At 38.7% G+C, this 20,368-nt stretch overlaps 1 protein-coding gene across 4 annotated transcripts in view; it reads right to left on the reverse strand.

The window, feature by feature from the left end:
- slc12a8 (solute carrier family 12 member 8) overlaps nucleotides 1–20,368 on the reverse strand; it is a 148,290-nt gene that overhangs the window by 51,392 nt on the left and 76,530 nt on the right. For all 4 annotated transcript variants that reach the window (XM_043693966.1, XM_043693963.1, XM_043693964.1 and 1 more), the window contains 2 exons: nucleotides 8,346–8,459; nucleotides 2,437–2,524 (listed from right to left, as the gene is read on the reverse strand). In XM_043693966.1, coding sequence (XP_043549901.1) covers nucleotides 2,437–2,524; nucleotides 8,346–8,459 — 202 coding nt within the window. The remainder of the gene's footprint in view (nucleotides 1–2,436; nucleotides 2,525–8,345; nucleotides 8,460–20,368) is intronic.

Below are 20,368 nucleotides of genomic sequence, written 5' to 3' on the forward strand. Positions count from 1 at the left end.
TCTGGCAATCATGAACCAAACCACACGCTAACACCACCACCGACGCCCCCCCCCCCCCCCACCCCCTCCCCCCTCATTGAAGCCGACTGCAGAGTAAATTTACTTTATGCTTTTTAGTCTCCAGTTTAATGTAAATCATCTAAAAGTAAGATTAAAGTATGGGAGGACAGTTTGGCTATGTGGAAACCAATCCTGAGTCACGTGGGAATTTGTGGGCAGGAAATATCCCCAGCCACAAAAGCTTCCGCTTCATATTTTGAAACGAAAGAAGAGGTTGAGTCATCTCGGTACACTCATGGGGCCAAGAGTGATACACAGGAATATTTAACAAAGTTATTCACACAGATTAAAAGTATGTAGGCAGGAAGGGAGTGGGTGATCCCTAATCACTGATAGATGTATGTGCGCATTTGCATGTGTGTTTGTGGAGGGGTAGGCGTAGTTAGGAAAGCAGATAAGTGTTTTTGTGAACATAATCGAGCGTGTGGTGCTGGAAAAGCACAGCATCCGTGGAGCAGCAGATTTGATGTTTTGGGCATAAGCCCTTCATCAGGAATGAGGCCTGTGGGTCAGGGCTGAAAGATAAATGGGAGGGGGTGGAGTTGGGAGGGAGGTAGCTGGGAAAGCAATAGATGGATGAAGGTGAGGGAGAAGATGATTGGTCAGAGGGGGCAGTGATGGATGGGTCTGGAGGGCGGTGCCGAGTTGGAGGCTTGAGACTGGGATAATGTGGGGGAGGGAAAATGAGGAAGCTGTTGAAATCCACATTTATCCTGTGTGGTTGCATCATCCCGAGGCAGAATATGAGATGTTCCTCATCCAGGCATTGGGTGATAACGGTTTGGCGGTGGAGGAGGCCCAGGACCTGCATGTCCTTGATGGAGCGAGGGGGGGAGTTGAAGTGTTCAGACACGGGACGATGGGGTTGGTGGGTGCAGGTGTCCCAGAGATTTTCTCTGAAAAGATCCGCAAGAAGGCGTCCTGTCTCCTTGATGTAGAGGAGGCCACACTGGGTGCAATGGATGCAGGAGATAACAAGGGAGTCAAAAACTAGAGGGCATAGGTTTAAGGTGAGCGGAGAAAAATTTAAAAGGGGCCCAAGAGGCAACTATCTCATGCATGGAACAAACTGCCAGAGGAAGTTGTGGAGGTTGGTACAATGACAACATTTAAAAGGCATCTGGATGTATATATTAATAGTAAGGGTTTAGAGGCATATGGCCATCTGCTGGCAAATGGACTAGATTAATTTAATCTGGTTGGCATTAATGAGTTGGACCGAAGAGTCTGTATCCGTGCCATACAATTCAATGATTCTATGAACATTATACTCTGATATGATCTCGAAAACGCACTATGTAAGTGATGCATAACCTCCCCACTTGTGTACTGAATTTATATCACAATAAACAATAACAATTTTTTTTGGCTTTCTTAATTACTAGCTGTACGTACACACTAGAGTTTTACACTAGGATTCTCACACTAGGACCCACAGGTTGCTTATAATCTCAAAACTTTGCAATCTCTCAACATTTAGTCTTCCTGCCTGTTAGCCTTTTCAGCAAGAAGATTTGAGAACAGGAACAAAGTCATCTTGCTTTAATTGTTTGGAACACTGATGTGACCACAGCAACTGTATTGTGTTCAGTTTTGGTCTCCTTGTCCAAGGAAGGAGATATTTGCCAAAGAAAATGTGCTGTAGAAGTTTGGCAGACTGATGATGTGATTATCCTATAATGGGAAAGTGAGGAAACTGAGCCTGTATTCGCTGGAGAAGATATATGAATGGTATGGGAATACCGCATTGAAATAGAAGATCAGATCTGATCAACATGAGCATTAAGGATGTGCAATTTTGCCTAGAAAAGTTTATTGGATGGATGACAGTTTTTTACCTAGAGTGTCTATATAGTAAACAGGCCATTGGGTCATAACCTCCTGTGTGTCTGTTATAAGGACACTTACAAACAAGTTAAGAAGATAGTCAACATTAACACTGACAACTGGGAGGCATCACTAACAGCTTTGTTCTCTTGATACTGACTGGAAAGGCTTTGAAATGGGTGAGTAGAAAAGACCAATTGATTGAGAAGAGGGCCCAAAGAAAAGAGAAAGCAGCAAATAATGCATCATCTCAGCTCATGACAAAAATGTGCATATCAGAGTGAGGTTCTTGAGCCACACAAGGTGATGCTAACATAGAAATAAACACCACAGTGCAGATCATCATGTTACAAGACTGAATACTGCCACCATGATCAGACAATGCTGCATCTTTGAAAAACAATTATCAGATGTTTATTTCATTCACAAAGAGCATGATCACAAATGCTGATTTTGAATTTAAAACATTATTCAAATGCAAGGACATGGCACAAGTGTTTGTAACAGGGGCTATAATTTGTAGGTTAACTACAAGCCATGAGAACTTACGAGACGCCCAGAGCTGCTAGTGACCCAAGAGGGATATTGGATGCAGGTTTCTGAAGGTCTCCACTCATGTTAAATCCTGCCATCACACCTGAAGATAACAGAAATCAATATTAGTAAAGTAAAATCATAACTATCTTGTGTGTCACTCTAACCTTACCTAGCAACCCAACTGGGATTGTTAGTATAGCTACTACAGAATCTGTCCCCTTCTGCCTCATATTAACATTATCATTGTGAATATCTAGTTCATTGTTCATGTTAATACCTTCAAAGTAACGTTTAGATTTTGGAAGATTATTGTTGCAAAAGTAAGTGATTAAAATGCTGGGTTTTAGAGACTATCAGCCCATCTAAAGATTTTACAGGTTAGAAGGTAACTCATGTTTACTGAATAGTCAGTAAAGAAGAGATGGAGCTATAAGACATGGTGTGGGCTTTGTTGGAGACATTTAAATGATGGATAATTAGTTAAGATCAGTTTGAGAATCACCCAAAGCAGGCTAGGTCATCACTGAGATGGGTGGAATTTAGTATGTTTCTTTGGTTTTAATTTATCTGGATCTTTGTTGGGAACATAATTAGACGTAAGAGCAAAAAAGCTCAATTTGAACTTTCAAGTTTGCTCTGCCACTCAATGAGATCATGCCTGAATTGATAATTCTCAACGCCACTTTCCTGCTTTTTTACATTATCCTGGATTCCCTTAGTAGTTAAAAATGTCTACCTCAACCTTAAACATACTCTACAACACAGCTCTCTTTTCAGTTGCATGGTGGCTTTCTTGCAACTTACTGAGAGAAGTTAACCAAAACAAATGACAGTCAGAATTACACTATAAGCAAAGTAAACACTAACTTTATCAACAATCATCAGGAAAGCAGAAGAGGCCTAATTTCAGTTTGAATCTTGTGAGGAACAGAAACAGCGAGATTACCCAGTTTGAAGCTAGTGGGAAAATCTACAATTGACCACATGGTGTCTTACTTCAAAAGAAAATAATCAGTAGAATAGCTTGGAGGAATACCAACAAACAATGGATTTTGCATTCACAGTCAAGAGATGGTAAGTTACAGTTTTATCTCTTAGAATAGCTGGAGATGTGCAAATGTTTCCAGAGGACTATGGCATGTTTGTAGGTAGTCCCTACAAAAGTAAATAGCTTTTAAGATTGATATGTCTTTTAAGTGAACTTTTGAGGAAAGTAAGAAAAGAACCTGAATTTATAATGTTATGGGCCAGATCAAACCCCTTCAAAATATATTAAGATAATCTAGATCCTACCTTGTTCTTATTTTAAATGTAAACATAAAGCTTTACATTCCAGATGCAATTTAATTAGTCAAATGACTCAACTTCAAGTAAAACACACTTGATTTTTACACATAGAAAACAAGTCAAACACAGACAAAACAAAAATAAAAGAATTAGCTTAACTGTAACTCTATCGAAATGCTTAATAAAATATTATATATTTTAAATACTACTAACCAACTGTTACAATTCCATAAACACACTCATGGCAAAGGCAAATTGAGGAAAATGGATTGTCCCACATACAATTCTAGGAGCAGAAAGAGAACCCTAGCTTTAAGCTGTAACAGAGAGAGGAATAAGAGCTTCTACATCCAGCTTCAAGACCTCAGTAACTACTGAAAGCTAAAACTAAAAGTTCTGGTTCTTTGGGAGCTTGACCCTCACATTCTAGCTGTTTCTATTGTTCCAACTTTTAAAAGAAATCCCAAGGGCCTCGCAAGCGGGTTACTTTGTTGGCTTTGAGCAAACTGCTATCACCTCTGTCTCAACCTTTCTTCATAAAAACATCAGGAAAAAAATACTAAAATCTGAAAGTTATAGTATCTTCACAATAACATATGCACATAATAAATACAAACCTTTGCTAAATGCTGAATTTACTCAATTATTTTATAAACAATAAATTCTGCTTTGTTTGAAATCAAGTTAAATCTTGTGGCCTTGTTCTCTTGATTAAAATGAGGTATTCAAATTTATTATTTTTTTTAAAACCTATTAACACTCTCTAACTCGGTTGCAAAAATACGGCTTCCACAATGCCCTGAGCCTCAGTAATTCAATTTCTTAAATTAAGTAATTATAATCTGGGCATGTTATAAAGATGTTTGTAGCAAGCATATCCTAGAAAGCATCTTTTCCTAAAATCCATTTCTCTTCTCTCTGACACACACACACACACACACACACACACAAAATGAACTCTAGCATTACATACAACAAACCAACACACCATAACAAATGAACACATGCATAATGATAGATGGGTCCCATGGCCTAAATGCTATTGGATTTAACACCTGAGCTTTAATGTGAATTCTGCAGCAAACTGAATAGGAATATACATATGGAAAATGTGATGATGATTGAAGGAAACATTGCTCAAATAAAAATAAACAAGACTCTTCTGAGGTGCACCACAAGTATGAAGGCCTTGAGAATTATCTGTTATGACTAGGTAAAATACATTGTTATGGCAACCAGGAATTCAAGGCAAATTTTCATTCTCTGATAAAGAAAAATTCCTTTTGCATTTTTTGGACAAAATACAAGGAGACAACAAATTATTTTGTTCCTTCAGTCACAGTGACATTGACAACTTTAGGTTGCTTGAAGAGGAATTTCTCATTGGTCTTAAATTAGTGAAACACTCCACTTGACATTCTCTGTTGATTCATTAACTTTGAGAACATAAACATGTCTATTAACAGGTGAGTTTGATTAATTATGAAAAATAATGCATGATTACAATTAAGTTGTAGTAATTGATATTTACTGCCTTAACTACTGGATATAAATCTGAATTGCTGTAAACGATGTTTCAACCCATTCCAAATAGCAGCTAAGTAACATCTGTTACACACAAACACATCTACTTGGGTTTTGAAACTGAATTTCAACAGTGGCAGAAAATTGGCTCAAAGCATATCAGCAGCCACTTTACATCATAACCAAAACACAAAAGTAAAAGCTTCTAAACTAATCTAAAAGCCTGAAAGAGGTGAAGAGTAGCATAGAAATTGAAGGGGCATGCAAAGCTTCATAATTAGCCATTAACTGTAGCTGGATAGCAAGGTTTCACGATGAACAATTATTTGAGACTTTGGCAATATGCCCTTGATTTTATTGATGAAGAATCCTTTCACATGCAAATCTGAAGTCCACAAACATCCTTGCAAAAGCTACAACCAAACCTATTGCAAATACAGAGGGTTTAGAATTCTCTTTGCTGTCTTTTGGAAATTGGATTGTACATGGACAGAAAATGGGCAAATACAGAGTGGGAGGTAGGGAATCTGAGCAGCGATCCTAATAGCTAGCTCAATATTTATTTCTGCCTTTTAAATTGGAAACTGGCTGCAGCTTTCTCCTGCACTACATGCAAGTTGAGACAGAAATACAGAGCCTATTAATTTGCCTCATATTATCAATTCCTGTTGCTATCTCTGCCAACACAATGACTTCCTGTAGAAAGTTTGATATCCCTTAAGTTAATGCACGGACAAAGGGAGCCTAGCAGTGGAGGAGATTGTAGCATCATGGAGTGGTAAGTCTACAAAGAGAAACCATTCAGCCTTTCGCATAAAGAATGGAGAAGCACACTCACATTGTTCATTGATTCCCAATTGTAAAGATGTTTCATTGGGTGAACATGAAAAACTGGACAAGTCAAGAAAGACAGAAATTAAGAGCAGGAGTAGGCCATTCAGCAGTCTGAGCCTGCTCAAACCTTTAATTTGATCGTAGTTGTTTCTTTATCACATTGCCATAATCCAGCTTTCTCCCCATACTCCTTAATGCCTTTGTAATCTAAGGAAGTTATCTCTTTTTTAAATATATTCAGTGACTTTGCTTCCACAGCCTCTGTGGTAGAGACTTCTACAGGTTGACCAATCTTTGGGTTAAGAAATGTTTTGACATCTCAGTCTTAAATGGACTACCCATGTTCTGGGATTGTGTCCCTGGTTCGAGACTCCCCCTACCAGGGAAAACATCCTCCCTGCAACGCAGCTGTCCAATACCATTAGAATTGTGTAGATTTCAATCAGATTATCTCTCATTCTTCTAAATACAAGTGAATGCAGGCCCAATCTCGAGCCATCGGACAGTCCTGCGATGCCTGGTATCAGCTAAGTGAAACTCCATTGCTCTCCTTCTATTGGCAGGTATATCCTGTCTTAAGTAGGGAGACCAAAACTACACCAAGGTCCTGCATAATTGCAGTAAGACATCCCCACTTCTGAACTCAAATCCTTTTACAATAAAGGCCAGTATACTATTTGCCCTCCTAATGCTTGTAGTACCTGTCTGTCTACTTGCATTGGCCCTTTGTACATCCACACTGCCCAATATATCATCATTTATACAATACTCTGTTTTCTGTTCATTATACTATAGTGTATCACGTCACACTTCAGCCACATTGTAATGGATCTGCCATGTGTTTGCTACTCACCATTACCATCTGAATTACCACCAGGATTGCTTTTTTCTTCTTCCAACTTCAAATGTTGTGCTATTGCATCAAGGCAAGTCTTTTTTCCTCACCCTTGCTTGTATGTTTTTTAACTTCACCTTGTCTACCAATTCTTATATCTGGATTAGTGGTGCTGGAAGAGCACAGCAGTTTAAGCAGTTTAGACAGCATCCGAGGAGCAGTAAAATCGATGTTTCGGGCAAAAGCCTTTCCTCAGGACAAAACGTCGATTTCGCTGCTCCTCAGATGCTGCCGGAACTGCTGTGCTCTTCCAGCACCACTAATCCAGAAGCTGGTTTCCAGCATCTGCAGTCATTGTTTTTACCTACCAATTCTTATAGCCTAACCTTAGTAAAGGCGGCACGGTGGCACAGTGGTTAACATTGCTGCCTCATAGTGCCAGAGATCCAGGTTCAATTCCTGCCTCAGGCAACTGTGCGTGTGGAGTTTGCACATTCTCCCCATATCTGCGTGGGCTTCCTCCAGGTGCTCCAGCTTCCTCCCACAGTCCAAAAATGTGCAGGTTAGGTGAATTGGCCATGCTAAATTGCCCATAGTGTTAGGTGAAGGGGTAAACGTAGGGGAATGGGTCTGGGTGGGTTGCTCTTCGGAGGTTCGGTGCGGACTTGTTGAGCCGAAGGGCCTGTTTACACACTAAGTAATCTAATCTAAATTTTTGTAAACCATTCAGGGATAAATCTTGCATCTCCTAAGAACTGCCAAAGCTATTTTAATCTAATAATGCACAAGAAAACTGGTGTAATTTAGGCAGAAGACAACTTATTATTTCAATACAACACAGAGAGAAGTTTACTACCAACATCACAGATAGTGGGCAACCTCTTATTGGATTCCCTTCCAGATGGCAATCTGTGATTTAACTCTTTTCATAGGAAACTAGTTATTAACCATTAATTAATAGATCAACCCCTTATTATTTAAATTTTAGGGACAACCTGTTACTAGACTCCAATTTGCAGATATATCTGTTCAAACACTAGACTGCCATAAGGAGGGATTCTATTTTTTTTATATATATTAACCCCCACACTACCACCTAAGTGCGGTAGTGCTTATTTTTTCCCCATCACCCATGGTGTGTGTGCGACACCGCGTGCTCCTTCTCCAAGGACACCCGGGCTCTAACGTAACCGCGGAAGAGGGGCAGGCAGTCAGAAGGAGGGATTCTATTATCTAACCTTCATTCTTGGGATTGGCTACCTAATAGAGGGCCAGAGTTAAGATACCTCCAATAACACAACTGATTAAAATAAGGGAGAGGCTCAACATCTGCTATGCACCAGTGTGGTATATATAATAAATTGCATTGGTAAATCCAGTCTCAAATGATTCTAAATACAAACAAATAACATTGAAAAATGAATTACACATGTCATCTTACCAGTAGCTGTAGGAAAGAAGACACCAAAAACAGTGAAAAAATTTTCTTCCGGACTATAGTCTGGGAATGTGTTGTTCTTGAGTAGTTCTTCACTATACCCCACAAATCCAAAATCTAAGGGATAATAACAGAAATCCACTTTTATTTAATATTTTCTGATAACTACAAAATTAAAAGCAAGTCCTGAATCTATAACTGATTTTATCTAAGTAATATCACGCAATCCCTACAGATTCCATGTTTTCAAGAAATGTTACATAACTTGAAGAAACAAGAAATGCAGAGTCACAACTCTGTCATAGTCTTAGTTGGTTGAGTTACTCATGATAGAAAAGCCCAAATTCAACACTTGGTCTGTTGGCGTATTTCAGCTATTTCAACCATCAGAGTGCTAGATTGATCGTAGTTCAATTTGCAACTTCTGGGGCATGGTTATTTCCTCTGCTGGAATTGGATACTGGATGGAAAAAAACTCCAGATTTAGCATTGATACCTGCATAGTACAATGCCAGGATTGGACAGAGTCAGCATAGATCTAGGAAAGAGAAATCATGCTTGACAAATCTACTGCAATTTTTGATGTAATTAGTAAAGTTGATAAGTGCGAGTCAGTGGATATGGTTTGCTTAGACTTTCAGTAGGCATTTGATAAGATCCCACATAAGAAATTAGCATGCAAAAATTGAAGTGCATGGGATTTGGTGTCATGTGCTGACATAGAGAGAGAACTGGTTGGCAGACAGGAAACAAAGAGTAGGAATAAACATATTGTTTTCTGCATGGCAGCCAGTGACCAGTGGGGTTCTGCATGGATCAATGCTTAGACACTGCCTATTCATGACCTATATTAATGCTTTAGATGAAAGAACTAAATGTAATATCTCTAAATTTATGGATGACACAAAGCAAAGTGGGATGGTGAACTGTAAGAAGGTTTAGATGTGCTTCAGTGTGACTTGGACACATTGACTGGCAAATGCAAGGCAGATGAAATGTAATGTGGATAAATCTGAGAGTATCTATTTGCTAGCAAAAGCAGGATGGCAGATTATTACCTGAATGGTGATAGATTGGGAAAGTGATAGGTACAAGACCATGAATATCTTCGTATATCACAGATAGGTGCAGCAGGCAGTGTGGAAGACAAATGGCATGTTGGTCTTCATAGCAAGAGGATTTGAATATGGGAGTATGATTATCTTGCTGCAATTGTACAGGGCCTTGGTGCGAGCACACTTCAAGTATTGTGTGCAATTTTGGTCTCCTTCTCTGAGGAAAGATAAAATGACAATTGTGTATCATAGAACGCTATAAAATTGTGATAGGACTAGACAGGGTAAATGTAGGAAGAATGTTCGCAATGATCAAGGAATCTCGAACCAGAGTCACAGTCTAAGGATATTGGGTAGGCTGTTTAGAATGAGATGAGGAGAAATGTCTTCACCCACAGACTGATGAGTCTGTGGCATTCTCTATTGCAGAAGATAGTTGCGGCCAAAACATTGAATGGTTCCAAGGTGGATTTATAGTTCTTACAACTGAAGTGATCACAAGGTATGGGGAGAAAGCAGGAATAAGGTACTGAGTTTGATGATTAACTGTGATCATATTGAACGGCAGATCAGGTTTGAAGGGCTGAGTGGTCTACTCTGATCATATTTTGTGTTTCAATGCGGCAATTTTTAAAAATATTTCCACTGGAAATGGCCAATTGATTGTAATTGAATTCTCTCCCCTACAGTGTTGTAGTTCTAACTAAAGCATACAGACTGCATCAGTTAAGAGGGCGGCTCACTGCTGCCTTCCCAGGAGCAATCGGGGATTGACAACAAATGCTGGCCAGCTAGTGATCCCATAAGTGAACAAACCAAAATCATTGTCAAGGATCACACCTGAATAACTGGCACCCTGGACAAAGTACCAGGGAAAACTGGTCCCTCAAGAACCATGCTCCAGTAATTCAACACCTTCAGGACAGAAGGGGGAAAGTGGGTGGTTGTAAATAATTACAAAAAAAAAACCATGGCCAGTTGCAAGAAAGTAATATTTTCATAAATTCTTAACCTATATCAGTATATACATCAATTTATTTGAAATACAAGACATTGTCTGATCCAAGTTTTAGATCAAGACACCTCAAGTCTTATGCATGTGAACAAATGATATCACAACATAATTCAATTAGAATAATTTTCATTAGCTATCTCACTTACAATATGTTGAGAACTAAACCCATTTGTTGTATAATTTATTAAATCATATACTGACTAAACCAAAGAATCTCCTATTGATTGAAATTTTCCCTCTCGAGGTAAGTAACTGAAGAAATATGACTTGCATTGAAACACATGTCATAGGAGCAGATGTGCTTTTGGCATTTTGAGCCTGGTCTGCTATTTGAATTCAGTAGAACTAATTAAAAGTTAATCTAATGCCAACCATGTAACAAAACAGGTGATTCAATAATGTCTTTCAGAAAAAAAAACTGCCATCCTTACCAGATCTGACTGACATGCGATTTCAGACCCACAACAATGTGCCTGACTCTTAATTGCCCTTTGAAATGGCTAAGAAAGCCATTTAGTTCCAGGGCAATTAGCAATGGGAAATAAATGCCAGCCTCGCTAGTGACACCCACATGCCATGAATGAATAAAAAAAAATTCTATTTTGTTTCAGGCAAGCAGTTCACTAGGAACCTGGTAGTTGACATCCAAGCATCACACTGCCAAAATCAGAAAAAATAGTCGCCAGCACTTTATCTGCACTTGATTCCAGCACTGGCTTTGATTCATGGTTGATTTGGTTTAAAATGAAGAATGTCTAAATGAAACCATTTCATGTATTTATATATTTTGTAAAGATTCTGGCAGTCTATTAATAAAGTGTGATAAAGATTTTCCTTAATCGCAGTGAAAACATCACAATTTTGTTAAAATAACAATGCAACTCCCACATATATCATCACCACAAAGTTCTCCTACTGTTTGTTTTAACTTGCTGGCACTTTTATTTCTATTCTTTAATTCCAGTAACTACAGGAAAGGCCTGTGGGTGAGAGACTGACACATTCAGAACCGTCAGGTGAGACATCGTGTATTGCTCATAATCCTGCAATCTGTTTACTCGATCTCATCTCCAACTCTGATGAATGAGGGGGCTGTCATTGTATTCCTTAACAAATCATATGAAAAGTTACAATGTGAAGGTGATTATGGTGTATTTTTATTTTTCAATCAGAATCATTAAAAATAAATAGTTTAATCATGAGCACAATGCTCTTTGTGGTAGCTTGGTATATTTATATAGTTTGCCACATTTCTTACAACAGTGACTACACTTCAAAAATACTTCAGTGACATCCTGAAGTTGTGAAAGTCACTAAATAAATAGAAGTGTTTCTTGTTTTTTAATCTCAAGTGATGATGTCACTAAACTCAAATTGTCAGTTAAAAGCTATTCTAAGCATAGGTCATATAGAATTGCAGATTACTGCCCTCAAAGGGTTACAAATATGTGGAAGAAATAGGAATATATTAAAATGGATTGTCAAATGGGCACAGCAAGACTAATAATAGTTAAAGGCAAATATCTATGGGCAACCATTTAAAAGTACAGTACCAGAAGATTGTCTGTTTGGGTTGCTCTGGTTTCTCATTGTTATGACAAAATCAAAAGAACGTTTGTGTTCAAAATGTCCAAATTGTGTCAAAAACCAAGAAGGAGCAGTGAGAAAATGATGAACACCAATGAATGCATTCAGTTTTGGATTGGTATGTTTGATTAGTGAACGGAGAACTGGCAGATGCAATTCAATATCAGGAAATGTATGGTGAGGTTGGTCTGAATTAATGGCTACATAGGAACATACTTGAGCAGGTGGGAGACCTTGAGGTTTTACTGGATATGTTACTAAGCCACCAAACACAATGTTCTCAGCTTGTTTGAGGTGAAATGATCAATTAAAAAATTGAGAGAGATATCATTTTAAAACTGCATTTAGGCCTGGTGAGAAAACAATTGAATTACTATATGTAATTTTGATGTTTTTATTGCAAAAACAATTAATTATTGGAGAGAACTTGAAAAGTGGTGACATAGCAGATCCCAGATTAAGGTGTGATACGCAAGAAAAGAATTTTTCCTGAAAAGAGAAAGCTTGGGAGGATGAGATAGAGATTTTCCTGAAAATTAAAGAAATTAAATGCATAAAAGCTTTTTTGTACTGTACAAAATTTAAGCACAAGGCATATATTCAAAAATGAAGGCCAACAAAACAAAACAGTAAATGGTGGAGGAACTGTTTAAAACAAATAGTAGCAAATATGCAAACTAGATTATTAGTTTAAAGAAGAAATTATGGGATATTACACTTCAAAAATAAAATCCCACTTTACTTGAAATGCGCCTAAATATTAGATGCCTCGAAGAATATCCTGTCATAGAAGAATTGCATGTACCAGAAATTACCTTCTGACACCAATGTTTTGTTAGATGCTAGTAGATTGATTGTGTCTTTAGACACTTGGTGATTTTTAAAAAATTAATTCACAGGATGTGGGTGTTGCTAACCAGGCCAGCATTTATTGCTCATCCCTAATTACAGAGGGCAGTTAAGAGTCAACAACATTGCTGTGCATCTGGAGTCACTCGAAGCCATCCTGCCTGTTTCTGGGTGGGAACAACATGTGCGATGTTTCCTAAGTTGCTTCCACATTAACAACCATTTAAGGACTGATTAAGTACTTATTTTCATCAAGGTTGTAATCTTAAAATTCAGAAGTGACAAACAAGAAAAAGCCCATACATTTGGTAAATTAGTGTGGACCACGTGTCTTTTGGAGTGGTTGATTCATGAAGGCAACTCTGGCTAGCACCTCTCCATTACCCCCAACACTTAAACCCCACCCTGTAAAACCCCAGCCTGACATTCAGTTCTCACAATCTTAGTTACCCTTCTGGCAGCAAGCCACACCCTTCTCAAAGCCTACTGCCAAATATGAGAGCTGCCAGCTAACCAGAAGTCAACCTCTACTGGGTTTTTGATTGCAAGGCCATGTCCATGGCTGTCCACCAAACTGCCTGATCAGAGGAAGGTATAGTGGGCCTTGTTCTGAGGGGTCAGTGCAGGTGTCTGACCAGCTCTGTTAGCAAGCAAGTGAAAGACCTAATGAAGACAGAAGATTCTGCCTTGGGTTTCTGTTATCAGATCACAAAACCAGGTCTCCAATCATAGTATTAGGGACTAAAAAGCAATTGCTGCCTTCATCAACATTACTGGTGCTATTTCTTACAGCCAGGTATCTATCAATATGGCTTTGCTGAACTTTATAAGTTAATGCTTAAGTACTATGTGATCACAGACATTTCAACACTGATATCCAAAACTCATTCATCACATCTCTGGTAAATCCAGCTGAGGGAAGAGGATTTACAAACAGGAAACAAAAATGAGGGTTAAGAAACTAATCTGAAAATCCTTAGCTTTGTACTTTCTACTTACTGACCTTCCCTCATCCTCAGTTGATATTAATCATCACCAAAGGCATTGCTGTATGACTTAAAAAGTAACCCCACAAAACTGAACTTTTGCAATGTATCCCAATTAATTAGAATGCAACATTTCAAATGTTCAACACTCAGATGAAAATCCAATTCTTAGAGATTTAGGAATAATTTTCTGGTATTTTAAAATAGTAATGTCAATGACAAGAACAACGGTTTGTTGGAAGTAATCTCTAGGAGATTCCAGAACAAGATCTTATACCTATCAGGGATGCCCATAATGTTAAAAATCTATATTATGTTCAGGATTATTAACTATAGCAATCACATATTGAAACACATATACCTAAAGACTTGCATTTTCCAGCTCAATTTTTAAAAAAATTCTTTGGGGACAGGGACTAGTCTAGCAAGACTACATCAATTGCCATAAAATGGAGAGATGGTGGAGCAATGATAATTTCACTGAACCAGCGTCCAGAACCCAAGGCCAATGCCGGGGGACATAAAACCATAGAGCTGTACAGCATGGAAACAGACCCATAAGTCCAACCCATAAGTAGACTCTTAACTGCCCTCCAATAACTAGGGATGGGCAATAGATGCTGGTCTAGCCAGTGATGCCAAAATCCTGTGAACAAATGTAACTTTTAAAAAGCTAGTGGTGAGGTGTCTGCTTAAAATTTCTTTGTGGTGAAGGGGTTCTCAAAGTAGATTTAAACAAGGGAATTTCAGTAAACTGACCTAACGATAATTAAAGAGTAATACGTTTGAGTTAGGATGTCGCATAAGCAAGTTTGAGAAGATACTGTTCAAGTGACTTTGTTATTTCATTGAGTTGATGGAGTAGGTTGTAAGGGCAAGAGATACAATCAAAATAACTTCTGCAAGTTGCTACAATGCTGCAAACAATACAGCAATGATATGCTACTCTAGAAAGGATTGAGAAAATCAGGGAAAAGATTAATGAAACTATCCTATCCTAGTTGCTGACAAGACTCCTGCATACTGCAGCTGTACCCATCATGTGTGCACCCATCACAAGCCTAACATTGCACATTGTTTATACAGTAGCATTAGCATGAAATCAGCATTAAAAATAGGGCAATTCCATTCCTGAACTTGTATAGTTTACTGTTGATTATAATGCAGCTCTGAATATCTTACTACAAAATACAATTGGCCTGAATGGAAGTGTTCAGCAACATTTAAGACTGGGCTAGGCAACTTTTGGTGTCTCAAAGTAAAAAAGGATATGAGAACAGAAGGAGAATTAGATGGAGTTGAAGCCCAAGATTAGCCATGATTGCACTGGACAGCAGTGCAAGCACTTCAAGTGTATAGTCTACAATGGTTCCAATCTCATGTTCTTATGAAAATAAACCTTAATTGCTGGAAATGTTAAATTAATACTACAAAATTCATGGTCACCATATAGCTTTTCCAAGTCCTTCATAAGTGCATTATTTGATCTGGTAATGAGGATAAAAAGATTTCAGATCCAATTGATGCCTTGGATTAATATTGACTGGGAAGGAATGAGAACTAACTTTATTGCAGTTCTTCTGGATTAGAAAGGAAGGCAATAAAGTAGCTTGGCTTTTATGTTCTCAATTGCTATTCAGTTATTTGTTGCACATGGCACACGAGGGCACGAAAAGGCTTAAGATTTGACCAGCAAAGCTCAGTAATGAAACAGACAGTTGGCAGAAAATACAAGAGGCCCATCAGTGCCTGTCAAATTTATCCTAAGATTCAAAGAAGTGTGCAAATTCCTTTCCATATCTGAATCCTTTCCAGCTGTCTGTCTCAAATTTATAGTGTGGTGCTGTGGGATGGGCAAAAGACATGGGATACATTACATTCAAAGCACGCTCTTTCTTAGAGGTTTAGATATCATTTGAGCTGAGGTTAAACTTTACAAATGAGTTGGCACTGCTTCATTGGAAAATTACATAACAAATATGGAAAAAGGGTTTCTCTCCCCAAGCACAGGCTTGTAACCACACTTGCAAGTTGTAAATAGAAACAAGATGAAGATAACAATTACTCAGCACATTTTAAGACACAATTGGATGTATTGTCATTTAATTCAAGCTTTGCATGTAATTTTGTCAATCTCCAGGTCAGAAGATAGCTTTAAACTTTGCATAACCAGATAGACCATAAAATCAACCGAACATACTGCAGTCCTTTAAAATGCTTCATGAATAATACACAGAAAAGAATTCAAGTTTTAGATCTTGCTGGCAGTCACTCCAATTCTTTTATTCTTCTTCTTTAGCTCTCAATACAGCCTGACAAAACATTTCAAGTTGAGTAAAGCTACTGGAGCTTCCGAAGAATCAGATGAATGGAGTCTACCCTCTGTACTCCAAGCAAAGAGTTAGCGAGGTGCATGAAAAAAAATTACATTTCCATGGTTAGCAAGTTGGTCATATTAGAGAACATAATAGTTTACATAAACACAAATGGTGGAAATACTCAACAGGTCAGGCATTTGAAGGGAATAGATAAGATAGAAGTAGGAGCATATTTCCACTGGCAGGTGAAACTAGGTCAAGAGGGCATTGCCTTAAACTTAAGAGAACCAGATTAAAAACTGAATTGAGAAGGAACTCCTTCACCCAGAGCGTTGTGAATCTTCGGAATTGTCTGTTCAGTGAAGTGGTTGAGGCTACCTCAGTAAATATTTTTAAAGCTAAGATAGATAATTCTTTGAACAGTAAAGGAATTAAGGGTTATGGTGAAAGGGCAGTTAAATGAAGCTGAAGCCATGAAGAGATCAGCCAGGATCTTGTTGAATGGCAGAGCAGGATCAAAGGGCCAGTTGGCCTACTCCTGCTCCTAGTTCTTACGTTCTTGCTTTCTGTGAAGAGAGAAATAAAGCTAATGAGCTAGATTCTCATGGAGTCGGACAGGGTCTGTGGAAGAGTGAAAATGGCAGCCTGCGCCAGATTCCAGGATTTCGAAATTAAAGCAAAATAGTGTGGATGCTGGAAATCTGACATAAAAGCAAAAAATGCAAGAGTAACTCATGAGTGGTAGCATCTATGGAAAGAGAAATAAATATTTCAAATTGACATGACTCTTTCTTAAAACTGTTTTGAATACGAGTTAGACTGAACTGAAAACATTAACAGCTGCTCTCTCCACAGATGCTGCCAGACAAACTAAATTTGTTCAGCACTTTCTTCTTTGAATCCAGGATTCTCAACCCCATTCCTGGTATTTCTAAATTTCATCAGTGCCTTTTATGAATGCAGCTTGTCAAGGTTGCAGTCCACGCTCTACACTCCTGACTTTTCTGGGTCCATTGAGGGGATTGACTGTCATGAAAAAGACTAGTTTTTTTTTTTAAATATTGTGGTTCACTGCACCTCCATGGTGATATGAACAATAATCTGCATGAGACAACATTTTGAATGGTAAGTTGATATGGTTTTACTCATGCCCCTCAAAGCTTTACCCCTCCGATGGATATGGCCTTCGAGCCAAGCTATGCCTATTCATCAACCTCCATGGCTCTCCAAACCCTCCATGCCAAATATAACACTTTCCTATCCATTCAAATACTATTTACTCTCTGTAGGATCAATAAACTGTATAGTGACAATAGGATGTGTTGAAAATGCTTTTAAAGATGTTCAGTCCTAACTTGCTAGTTTCTTTAAGGAAGAAAATCTCTTTTCACTACAGGTTAACAAATGTGTCAAATATCCAGACTCTTCAAAATATTAATAGCATGAACTGCAAGCACTTGTCATCTTTTTATCTATGTCAACAAAAATAAAATTGGCACCAGAGATCAGACTGCCAGAGCTGTCAATCAGGCAATGGTTTCCCTTGGACTCAGCTGTTTCCAGTGCTAATGGATATCTGGGCTGTCAGCCAAGGATGCATAATGCATACACAATCCAGTATGGATATGCAAAAAAAAACTTTAAAATGGGTAAGGAAATGGCCAATGTGGGATACGCCATTTACAAGTGCAGGCACAGAGCTATCTTGGGTTGGTAAACTGAGTGGAGTACACCAAAGCTGAAGTCTAAAAAATAACTTGCATTTCTACAGTACATTTAATATGGTTTAAAAGAAAATCTAAAAGAGTTTTATAGTACAGAAACATTATTAAGTAAAAGTCTGAAGATGTGCCAGACAAGGATATTGGGCAAACAATGAGTTTGAAGCAATGTATTAAAAGGAGAGCGAGAGACATAGCAAGGCAATATTTTATGGAATTTTTTTTAGAGCTTAGGTCCAATTTAGATGAAGGCATCATTATCAGATGATGGAGCTAACAAAACCATATATGCAAAAGGCAAGAACTGGAAGAATGTCCAATCTTTAAGATTGGAAGAAGTTACAAAAGAGAGTTGGAAAGTGGCAAGGCCTTTGAAACATGGTTGAGAAGTTTAAAACTGGAGTGTAAGCTAATGAAAATCAGTAACCACAAGAATGAAAATACTGCTGGGAGTTAGAATAGTGGGCAGCAGAGTTTTGGATATGCTCACATTTATATCCAGTGGAAGATAGTCCAGGAGAATATGGAATAAGCAAGTCTAGAGGAACAACTGCAACAGTGAACTATGAAAGTAATCTGGATTGAAAAATTCAATGAACACTGGTTAAACTGATAAATTATATAAAACCATTATTCAAATCTGAAAATTGTCCAGAACTAAAAAGGATCAGCACAACATTTGCAAATCGGTGAAACTATGCCAGACGAATTCTCGCATTTAAACCACATGGTAGGTTAGTTTAAGAAGGAACTGAAAGGTACCTCAGAGTAATAGATTTAACACTAACCAGGTCCAATCATTGTAAAGAAGCATGAACAGTTCTGATCAGGAAGGAGGGAGAGATCACATCCAGAGTGAAAAATGGCCTGAGTGAGTATCTCATTCAGGGAATTTGATGGCAACGTGGGAATAGAACTGGTAAATCTTTCTTTCCTTTCTCCATTTTAAAAGTTTAAAATTTAGTGGTCTAGTGAAAAGCTTTATAAGGTAGCCAACTCAGCTGACTGAGAGACAGTTATCAGACTGAATAAGGCTTCAATACATGTTGATTACAATTAACCAATGTGAATCATCTCAGCTCACCCAGCTCTGTTTAAGAAAGGGCCTGTTGAAAACACCATCAGTAAGCTTTGCACAGTCAAGAAGGAGACAGCACTCCTGGAATGAGACACAGCCCAAGTGAGTTTATAGTCAGGAAAATTTGGAAGTAAAGTGAGTGGGCAGCTGGTGCAAATCAGAGGAGGTATTTTTTGCTTGCTTTGTTTGGGTCTATTTTTGTTTGGCTCATAGTTTGTGAGGTCTATTTAACAGGATAAATTGAGCCAAGGATCAGGCCCTAGCGCAAGAGTGACATCACACGTAAACCACAGGTTTATTGGTTGGTGATAGCTCCTAATTTGACTATCTATCATGGATTGAAGGTATATAGGAAACATTTACTAAAGAACCAGTATGAGATTTTTAAAAATTAATTTAAGAACTAAGTAATTAAAATAGAGAATGATGAGCCAGGTATTGTATTTTAACTGCTTGATGTGGGAGCCGGTGGACCCCATTGTGGTTCACGGTAACAACATCTGTAGCAAGTATTGATTACTTGAGGATTTCCAGCTCCATTGATGAGCTGGAGTCTGAGCTTCAAACGCTGAAAAATCGAGGAGGGGTAAGAGTTACCTGGACACTGCTGTTGAGGTGGCAGTCACACCCCTTACATTAACTACCTCAAATGGTCAGTGGGCAGGGACAGGAAGGTGGCACTATGAGGGAGCCAACTAACCTAGGAGGTACTTCTGAAGGAACCTCAGCCCTTGAGCTTGGCTAATAGGTTTGAGATTCTTGCTGTGTATGCGTGGTTAAAAATTGGATCTGTAAGAAGGATGAGCAAACTGACCATTGCACTATGGGACAGGGATTTATTCAACAGGGAGGAGAAAAGAGAAATGTAGTTGTAAACAGGGATGATATAGTCAGGGAAAGAGACATGGTTCTTTGTGCCTGGGATCGAGAGTCCTGAAGGCTGTTTTGCCTGCCTGTGCCCAGGTGAAAGCTATCGCATTTGGGTAGCAGAGGAATTTGGAGTGGGAGGGAAAAGATCCAGTCGTTATGGTCCATGTCAGTAGGTAGACAGAGGAAAGAGGTTCTGCTGAGGCAATGTGAGCAGCTAGGAGCTAAGATTTACCAAAACATTTACTACCTGAGCCATAAGCTAATTGGCACAGGTCAACAAGATTAAAGAGGTAAACACATAGCTCAAAGATTGATGTGAAGAAACAGGTTAGACTTCATGTACAGCGCATCATCTGCCGTCATTTCCGCCATCTCCAAACGGACCCCACCACCAAGGATATATTTCCCTCCCCTCCCCTATCAGCATTCCGTAAAGACCACTCCCTCCGTGACTCCCTCGTCAGATCCACACCCCCCACCAACCCAACCTCCACTCCCGGCACCCTCCCCTGCAACCGCAGGAGGTGCAAGACTGGCGCCCACACCT

The sequence above is a fragment of the Chiloscyllium plagiosum genome, chromosome 7 (genome assembly GCF_004010195.1).
Source record: "Chiloscyllium plagiosum isolate BGI_BamShark_2017 chromosome 7, ASM401019v2, whole genome shotgun sequence".
Lineage (NCBI taxonomy): Eukaryota > Metazoa > Chordata > Chondrichthyes > Orectolobiformes > Hemiscylliidae > Chiloscyllium > Chiloscyllium plagiosum.